This window comes from Sorex fumeus, unplaced genomic scaffold (assembly GCF_029834395.1).
Source record: "Sorex fumeus unplaced genomic scaffold, SorFum_2.1 ptg000005l, whole genome shotgun sequence".
In the NCBI taxonomy this organism is placed as follows: Eukaryota; Metazoa; Chordata; class Mammalia; order Eulipotyphla; family Soricidae; genus Sorex; species Sorex fumeus.
Genome location: NW_026606062.1, coordinates 6,044,352 through 6,054,329, shown reverse-complemented (window position 1 = coordinate 6,054,329; position 9,978 = coordinate 6,044,352). Strand labels below are relative to the sequence as shown.

Sequence of the window (9,978 nt, the reverse complement as noted above, 5' to 3'; positions counted from 1 at the left end):
CCTGGAGTTAGCATGCATTTCTGTTATCAGCTCCCCTCGGTGGAAGGTAAGAGCAGGACCCGACATGGGGGCTCTGGCTTACTCTTCCAACTCTGTTGGTTTCTTGGATGTTGGAAATGAAGAACGTCAAGATTCTCAAGGGGCTCTGTCCTGCACCCTTTGACCTCCACCCCACCAGTTCAAACAGATCATTCCTGAATGTCATCCGCATTCCAAGGAGGGGGTCTCTGGTGATTCCCTGCTCCTTTCACTGCTGCTTCCAGCAAGATAAGTACAATTGGCACACAGACACTCAGGCTAGGGCTTGGCAGTCATCTACCAGGTAGCGGTGACTCAAGAAAAAGATGTGGTTTCCTTCCTCGTCTGTCCTAGTTCTCTGTCCATAAGCTGGAGTCTACATCCACCAATCTGACCGTGCCTCTCTGCTGTGGTCATTTTGGACATGTCCTGAGAATCTTTATAGAAAGTGCATTCCCCTCTCCCAAAAGGGACCATAACATGACGCTGGTCATAACCATGCCACTGGACCCCGTGCCAGACGGTTTCACTTGGGGTGCCCTAGAGGGGGGCAGATGAGACCCCTCCCTGCCCCAAGGGACCCAGTCCCAGTAGCTGAAAAACCTCCAGAACCCAGCTGCCGCCATGACCAGGGCCACTCTCCACACGCTTGGGCAGAACATCACCCACGAGTGAATCTATTCCTGGCCGCATGATACTTCAAACCACACACCCTATCCAAACTCCAAGATCACCACACCACATTCGATAGGGTTCAAAGTAGGAGACAACCAATCTCAGAGGAAATATATTATTTCAGTTCTGCTTTGGGGCAGGGATTGGGGTTTGGAATGGAAACATCCAAAATATGGTGGTGGGAAGGTATAATGGGATTGGTGCTCAAATATAAAATGTAATCAAATATTGTGAACTACTTTAGCACTGTAGCACTGTAGTACTGTTCATCGATTTGCTCGAGCAGGCACCAGTAACATCTCACAACAAACTGTGAGACTTGTTGTGCACAGCGGGTAGGGGGTTTGCCTTGCACGCAGCCGACCCAGGTTCGAACTACTTTATAAAATATATATATATATATATATATATATATATATATATATATATAGCCACATCTATGCAGCAGCCCTGTGGCCAGAGGCTCTAAAGTTAGACCGATCCTATGCAGTAAAGGGTCCAACATGCTTATCAGAGGGCATCTTTCCTAGGTAATCTAATTTCCACAGGCTCTTTCCCACGCAGTTCCACCAGTTTTAGGATAAGCAATTCTTGGCACGATAATGGAAGTGGGAAGAGAGAGACAGAGATAGAAGCAAGGAAAGATGAGTTTCCTATGAAACCATGGGAGGTGAGCGAGTGGGAAGGAAGTGTAAGGTGTGACTTCTTGCCAGCCCCAGGAAGAAGGCTTTGGGGAGCTGGTTGCTGATCAGTCCTTTGGGACCATGGACTATGGTATGGAGTCAGTACCCACAGAACACTAGCGGAGAAGACCCGCTCCTCCATAGGGCCAAAGTCTTCAGAGTAGAACTATGCTCCAGCTTCCTTCCAGAATTTACCAGAATCCAGTTGCAATGGGAACTATATTGGCTCACTTCAAAAGATGGGTGGAAAGTTGACAAGCAGATTTGTTGATCTGGAGATTAAGCAGAGTTGTAAAGAGCCAATGCTTTCAAGTCCATTGTAGATTGTGAAGTTGCCTACCTTGGATTTTCCAATCCTGGTAGATGGCAGTGTCTTCTCTTCTTTCTGGAAGGTCTTCCTGGAAAATTAGGCAGCCGGACTAAGCAACAGAGCCTTCAAGGTCAGACTTGGGCACAAGGGCACTGGAAAAGCAAAAGTTGACTGAAAACAGCATTTTGTTTCTGCTGAGCTTCATTTTCATGCCAACTCTGGTAGCTGGCTTTTAGGAGCTGTTGAGTACAATCGTCTTCCTGGGCAAGGCATAGTTAGAGTGATATTTTCTATATTGTTTATCTGCTAGGAGCTGACAAGCCACTCAGTGCTGAGACCTAAACAATCATTTGTGCACAATTCTGTGTGTCAACAGTTGAGGGTGGTTTTGGGGGGGATGGTTCCTTAGGTCATCATATGGCTACAGTCCTTTTGTGTGGGGGAGGGATGGAGCAAAGGAATTGACCAGATGGACACTCAGATACTGCCAGGGAGAAAAAGACTGAGAGGAGAGAGAGTGAGAGAGAGAGAGAGAAAGAGAGAGAGAAAGAGAGGGAAAGAGAGAGAGAGAGAGAGAGAGAGAGAGAGAGAGAGAGAGAGAGAGAGAGAGAGAGAAGAAAAGTGCCTGCCATAGAGGCAGGCGGGGAGATTTGGGGTGATGGGAAGAAAACTGGGGACACTGGTGCTGGGAAATATACATTGGAGAGGGATGGGGGCTGGAACACTGTATGACTAAAACCAAATTATGAACAGCCTTATAAAGATCTATCTCACAGTGATTCAATAATAAAATCTTAAAACAACAACAACAACAAACCAAGAGCCCCCAATTCCAGGTGGCTCACTGGGCCTCTTCTGACACAATCCTAGGCTCCAAGAGGGTGACAATAGATATAGCTTCAAGGCCTTGAGTGACTGACTTTGGACTTTCCACATGCCACGTCGGCTACATCATATTGATCAAAGAAAATGCCATGGGCAGCACAGGTTCAAGTTGAACAAACAGACTACATCCGAGGGGGCTGGGCCAGGAAACCATGAGCAAAGGGCAGAATTTCTGGAGAGAGGGACATGTATGCAACATATGAATATCGTCTGCATTTCTGAGACCAGTCAAGGCCTGAGACCACCCTGAGTAAGAGAAGGCCAATGTACAACTTGGATATTAACCAGAACTGTGCCATTAGTCTTTACCAAATCTATAAAGATGTATTTGAGTAAGGCTTTTTTTTAAAGGCTGAAACTATTATCTCTCCACCTCAGCAAACACCTGCCACTGTGGCATGATTCAGCACTAGAGTCAATGGCCTATTACAATAAATAGATTTAATTCATGCAGTCAGCTTTTGGACTTTCCAGTAGTGCTCATGGCAGAACTTTTGGTGATTCTGAACTAAGATGAAGGATACAATAAGAAAAGTTTTCCAATTAACAAACAATCACTGGGGCCAGAACAATGTTCTTCCCTTGCATGCTGCTGACCTGAGTTCGATCCCCAGCACCCCATATGGTCTCCCAAGCACTGCCAGGAGTAGTTCCTGAGTGCAGAGCCAGGAGTAAACCTGGATCATCACTGGGTGTCACCCAAAAAAGACAAAATAAGAGGGAATAAAAACAAATATACAATCATCATGAACTTTATCTGGTTACATTCAAAATGTAGATAAGGGCTTCTTACTTTTTTATTTGAGACATTGATCAAATCATTGAAATGCACAAATATTTCAAGTGGAGATGACCTAGCCACAAGAAGCAGTGACCCTGTTGTGAGAATTTCTTATTTCTAAATATAAAAGGGGGAGGACGATAAAGATACAAACACATGTCTCCCCAACACTACTATGCATCCAAGGTGTTCAATAATTCCAAGTACTAAGTCCTGTTATCACTCTTTTTGCAGGTGAAAAATCTGAGGTTCAGCAAGGCCTGCGATTTGCTCCAAGTCATCAGATAGCTAGAAAGACTTTCATTCGACTGAGCTGTCCGCTACTGTCCTACTCCTTTCTAGTATCTGATGCAACTTTGATAGCTACGTTAAAATAATACAAATTTCATCCTTCTTATTTTTTTAAAAAGTCTATAATTATTCCACAAATCCCATTTCTTCCAGCTTCAACACAGCTTCGTGAATATACTCCTTGATGTTTGAATAATGTTTTGGTAGTTTTTGAAATGTTGGAGCATACCTTGATTCAACATTTCCTATTATGCTTAATTCAGGACTCATAATGAGAGGAAGTTGCCTTAGGAAAAAATTCTAGGGATGATCTTAATTTTTTTCCTGGACAAAAAATAATAATTTTTAAAGAATTCATCTGGGCCTTGTCAATTGTTATTTTGTTTTGTGTCCTTGAAATGGTATTTATTAAGAGCAGGTCTGCTTAGATAATTACAGGGAATCGAGCACATGAAATCAGGCACGTACTTGTGTGCATAAGATTTCTATTCATTGCAGCTCACCCCCCTGGGCTCATTTCAAGAGTGGTTTTTGCTCGGGACAGTTCCTTTGAGAGTGGAAAGCAACATTTTCACATTCATCCTAGAAGGGGAGGTGTACCCAGAGCCGACCTGGGAGAGATCAAGATGCAGGTCCCACCTCTGACCAGTAGATGTCTCTGTTTCATTCACCCTCTACCGCAGCTTCTCATGAATGGGAAGTCTTCACAGCAAAATATAACGGGTGGAAGGTGGTCCCATCCCTTCTGTTCCCTTCTACCAACCTTCCCGGCCAGGGTCACACCTCATTTCCCCACATCCCTCGTTCTTCTGACTTGTGACATAAAGATAATTGAGCCAGGAGGGTCATTCAAGTTTCAGCTCATTCTCCGCTTTTCCAAATCTGTTTGTAAATGGAAATGGTAACTGTAGTCTCAGAGCATCGAAGCCCTTTCTCTTTAAATAGCACTGTGCTCGGGCTAAAAGCTGTATTACTGAGTCATAACAATTAATTACACTCGAGGTGAGAAGGCAGGATTTAGCGCTCTAATGTGATTTGGAATTTAGGTTGTTATCTCATCCTCCTGCTATTTAAAAACAAACAACCACCACCAAAAACACTTTTTTCCAGGAGACATGTGAAGCCAAGGATGGTTTCAAAGCTTGTCTTAAGACATCCCTGGCAACTGCATTTTCCTGTTTTAGCTTTCAGTGAGGTTACATATGTCCATGTGGATTTTCTAGCACTTTGAAATGGAGTGCATCTCTTTCTGCTCTGGGATTTGATTTGGAATAATAGCAATAGTAATAATAATGAAAGGGTCTAGTTACTTTCATCAGGATCTTTCTAGGCATAGAAGGGATAAAAATGAGTGTGTTAGAAAACTGAAAAACATCGTCTTCAAATGCATGGAATGATGGCGTGTCTGAGACATTCTCCCCCAGCACCTCATCAGAAGGCATTAGGCTGGATCCAGAGACGTGACAGGGACCAGGGAGGTAGCTGGAAAGGGCCTCTGGGTTTCGGGCCTCCTTGGAGAGTTCCTAGTTCCTCTGGGCCTCTGGGGAGACAGACATCAGCTCCTTAGAAGCATCTCTGCTTGCGAGTCTCGGAGCAGAATGTTCTGGGCTTTGCGTGGGCAGAAGACAATTTGCGAGGTGGGGGTTGGGAGACATGACCTGGTGTCCTGGGAAAGACCCCAGCTGGGTATTTGGAGCCCGGAGTCTGTGGGACTGTCTGATGCGTGATTCTGTGCTCTGAGGAAAGAGATACTGCATCTGACTGGTCCAGTCGCTAGGGAGCCAGCAAGGACCCCCAGACCCTGCCTCTCTGGAGGCTTGTGCCCCCACTCCAACTCTTTCTCTCTCTGCCCCCTACCCTTAGCAATGCACACTCTGTTCCTCCCATTCTCTCTTGCCCTTCAGGCCTGGCTTAGCACCTGCCAGGCTGGTACAACTGCCCCCTCTTTTGTCTGTGCCGTGTACCCTTAGTAGCCCATGGCAGCATCTCAGAGACCTCAGAATCCTGCAGGGTGGGACCCTGAGAAGCCCCTTAATGACAAAGGACGCAGAACCTCAGTTTGGAAACCTCATGATTCATCCAGGGGGGGGGGGAGGGGGCAGTCATGTGACCCCGTTGTAAGGAGGGTGGACAGGCCTGGCCTGTTTAGAATAGGGAACTATTTCCCGGGTGTTTGTGGGGTGGGAGCTCCTGAGTTCTAGGAAGGACTCCTGGGACCTCCTGTAGCCCCTGACTGACCCGGGTGAGAGAGAGGCACCGGGTCTGGCCCTCTGCCTGTCCTCTGTGCCTTAGTCTTGGGGTCCAAGCCCCCCCTTCCCCAGAAAGCTCTCCCAACCCTGCTGTCTTTCTTCCCTACAGAGAGGGTCCACTAGCACCAACTATACCAGCTTTCCTGGAGAATCAGTGCAGGACTCCTCCAGGTAGAAAGGAAGCATGTGTGTGTGTGTGTGGGGGGGGGGGGGGTGCACTGAGGGAGGAGCTTCTTCTCTGGTCTTCCAGGGAGGTCACGTCGGTCCACCACATTATGTAAGTTTCAACGGACATGTGTGGGAACTGGACATGACTCCGGTGTGTCTCCCTTACCCCCCCACAATGCACCCCTCTGCCCGGTCACAGCATTCATCGACCCTCGCAGTACCCTCCAGGACCCGGGACTCCAGGGCTGGGCCCGAATGAATGAAGTGGCCCCCACTGGCCATCCCCCCCCCCCCACACACACACACTACCACCAGGCAGGGTAAGTCCCCCCCAAGTCAGAGGTCCCTGCAGGTGGAAAGCAACCCCGGGACTCCCTCCTCCTGGGGGTGGGGTGGGGGTGGGGGAGGCGAGCGCCCCCCTTCACCCACCTCCACCCCAGGCGGGCCGTCCCCTCCCCGGCCGCGGGCTCGGGGGGCTGGGGCGCGGGCGCGGGCCCCGGGCATGCTCAGAGCGCGCAGGTCCGGGCGCGGCGGCGGGGGAGGAGGCGGGCGCGGCGGCCGCGGTGCGCTCGGCCCGGGCGGAGCCGCGCAGTCCCCGCCGCCCGCGCCCACAAGTTGCCGGCGAGCCGCGCGCCGCGCCGCCCGCTCCCCGCGCAGCCCCCCGAGTGCCCCCCGCGGGCACGCGCCCCCCCGATGCGAAGCGGCGCCGCGGCCCCCCCAGCCCCGGCGCGATCCTCGTCGCAGACTCTCGCCCGAGCGTCGGCTCCGCTCAACCCCGCGGCTGGAAGATGTGGCAGCCGGCCACCGAGCGCCTGCAGGTAAGGGGCTCGCTCGCCCGGAGGCCGGCGCCGGTGGCCAGCCTGGAGGAGGAGGTGCCGTCCCGAGCTGCTGCTGCTGGTGGTGGTTGGTGGTGGTAGTGGGGGGCTTCCGCGGCCGCCTCTCTGCCCACTCGCCAAGGGATGTGCCCCCAGACTGGTCTGGCCAGATGCAGGGTTAGGAACCCCGGGGGATGCTGTGGGCTTCACCCGGCTCCCGGCGCCCGCAGGGGCGCTGGGTTGCTGCAAATTGGGCCGGCACATCGCTTCTGGCGTGTGCAACTTTTGGCTTCGTGGGGTGGTTTTTTGGTGGTGGTTGTTGTTGTTTGTTTGTTTCTCTGTGTGCATGCAGAAGGTTGGACTTGGAGATTTTTTTTTTTTTAGATGGCATTCTCCTAACCGGGTTTCTTCTGCTCTGGGGTTAAGGTTTTTGCATCCAAGATTCTTACCCGCCTCCTCTGCCACCCACCCTCCTCCCGCCCCGACGCCCCTTCATTTTGTCTCCGGGAAAGACAGAATAAATGAGTTTTGAAAGGATCCCTTTGCCAATATATTTTGGAAGTATCAAACTTGGTTTGGCTTGATCACGGTATGCTACTTAAAAAAAAAAAAATTTTCCCCCTGCCCGTTTGTTGTTCTTTGCTTGTTCTCTCTTTTTTTCCTCCCAAACCCAAGTTTCCCCAGATTTTTGACAATCCAAAGTGAAGCTCAATCAGCCATCGTTATAGACTGGATCAGCCCATCAAAAGTTTGTTTCCCCTGTTATGGCCTTTAATTTGGAATCTGAAAGGAGGAGGGCTGTAAGGGGGGGGTGTAGAGTGGGGTGGGGGAGTTTCTAAGTGAGAAGGGACTTTTTTTTTTTTTGAGTTGCTTCTTGCAGGAAACACTTGGGACCCTTGCATCGCCCTAACTGCTAGGTTTGATGACTTGCCTTTTGCTCGAGAAATATTGTCAAGAGGGCGGGCAGATACGCTGCCAGATCAAATCCTCGGAATCCTGCAGTTAAACTTCTGGCAAGCTCGCAGCCACATTGTTTCATAGTAAACTTGGAAGAAGTGTTTCAATAGTGAAATACAGCACGGGGAAGGCGGAGCACCTCGGAAGACGCAGGCCCCGGTGGCTGCGAGTCCTCGCGGGTTCTGGCGGATCCTCAATGAAAACCCCCGGCTCCTTCTGAGCCAGGCCAGGACCCCGTCTGCTTTGGAGTTCTTAGACTGAGATTCAAGCCTTGAGCAGAAACAGATGCCAGAGTCCCTCTGCAGACCTCCCGGAGCTTGAGATTTGGGGTGGGGTGGGGGTTGGGGTGTCCTGTTAGTAGCCTGAGATGTCAGGTGAAGGCTCCTCGCCTTAAAACTAAAGGTGGAAAGAAACCTTGTGGGCTTGGGGAGGGGTGGGGGGTGGGCGCAGGGCTTTCCCCGCCTGCCCTTTTCTGCGTCTTCTTTGGAGAAGACCAGCAGCTCTGGGCTCTGATTGGACTGGCTGGAGGTGATGAGGGGGAGTAGATGTGAGTGCTACTGGCCACTGGCTGCAATTAGATGGAATTCTTCCTTCGGGGGCAAGCAGGGACTCTGTTCTGAAGAAGAAAAGGGTTCCTGAGGCTGGGTGGAGAAGGGTGAGGAGACAAGTCCAGGGTTCCTAGAACTGGCTTTTATGATCTCATATTCTGTGTTTCTGAATAGTTGGTGGACTTTTTTTTTTTTAATCCGTCCCCCTGGTCTCTTAAAGTTCTTTCTACCAGCTTGTTTGAGCCAGAAACTCCTGTGAGCTGCGGGGCACGTGACCCTTGGCAGGGAGGCGCGCTCTCTGGCTTGCATTCTGCCTGGTGCTCACAGCTCCTTGCTAGAAGTGGCCTCTTGGCTCTTCTGTACAATGTACACATGTGCTCTGGGCCCGAGAGTCTGGAGAATCTGCTTTATGACATTTGTATTGGCAAGGCATAACATACCCCCCCACCCTCACTTCAAGGTGTCTTCTTGGTCAGTTTCATGCCCGTTACATTTCAATTAGTAACGGGGCTGGTTTCCTTCACACCCATCTTCAAGAGGTGATGACCCACGTGAGTTCAATGGGAGAACAGTCTTCTTGACAGTCACAGCTTCTTTCCAAACTGCAGCCCACTTGCTCCTGAGACACTTCAATTTGTATGTTTTTACTTTTTTGCTGGAGGGAGTGAGTTGTTGAGAGCTAGCTGGTGAGTGAACTGCCTGTAATAATATTGCATTTACATTCCCCGTTGGTTACTCTTCTCCTGGTATCTGATTGTTTCCTGGAATTTCCCCCACCACCATCAACCACCACACACTCCCATTTTCCCCAGCCCCCCCCCCCTCCAGGGTACCACCATATAGGAATGTTGCTTCCTGGTGCCTTAGGAGTGCCATGCTTTCCTTTTCCTGCCTTCAGTGGCCAGTGGAACTGCCTGTGGCAGCCTTGGTCTCTGGGGATGTAATTGATGGCTTCTGTTCTTAAACCAAGTCCAAACCCCACCTTCCTTACACAAATCATTTTAACCTTCTCATACAACCTCATTTTTTTTTCTTCATTCATTTTTAATGCGTCCATGTCATTTAGATGAGCTGAAGTGAAAAAAAAAAAAACTAAAACACCCAAACCCTGCTTCCAGGGAGGGTTCCCAGACCCTCCTGATAGGACTAAGCACTCAATTTATTGTGCAAATACCGAGAAACAAAAGAAGCTCAGGGAGAAAAGAATGACAGCGATTTTAATTGATTTTATTAGTTCCTGGTAGGTGGTGCCCATACAGACGCTCTGTGGCCTTGGGAGAACTTTGCTCAAGCCTGACAGCCCCCTCTCCCTAATTTGCGTCCACTGAGCCCCGGAGTGGCATCTTTGATCCGGCCTGGAGCTCATTAAGGCTGCCCGTCCGTCCCTCGGTTGCCAACCAGAATGCTGGCTCTTTTCTGATCTGAAGTGTCGCTGTCTGACCCAAATCCAGTGCAGTCAAAGCGACCTGTTACCCTGAGCAGGGCTGAGCTGGGTAATTTCTCATTCAGTCACACAGACCGAAGCAACTTCATCTGCTGCCTTGCATGTTAAAACTTTGGTTGTATCCGTCGTCTCTCTAGCCCTGGCTGGGAGCTTC

General features: G+C 49.9%; 1 protein-coding gene across 1 annotated transcript in view; it reads left to right on the top strand.

Annotated features, from left to right (window-relative positions):
* Nucleotides 1-6,605: 6,605 nt before the first annotated feature.
* Nucleotides 6,606-9,978, top strand: part of PID1 (phosphotyrosine interaction domain containing 1) — a 288,088-nt gene continuing 284,715 nt past the window's right edge. The window contains exon 1 of the mRNA XM_056121631.1: nt 6,606-6,878. Coding sequence (XP_055977606.1) covers nt 6,849-6,878 — 30 coding nt within the window. The 5' untranslated portion in view covers nt 6,606-6,848. The remainder of the gene's footprint in view (nt 6,879-9,978) is intronic.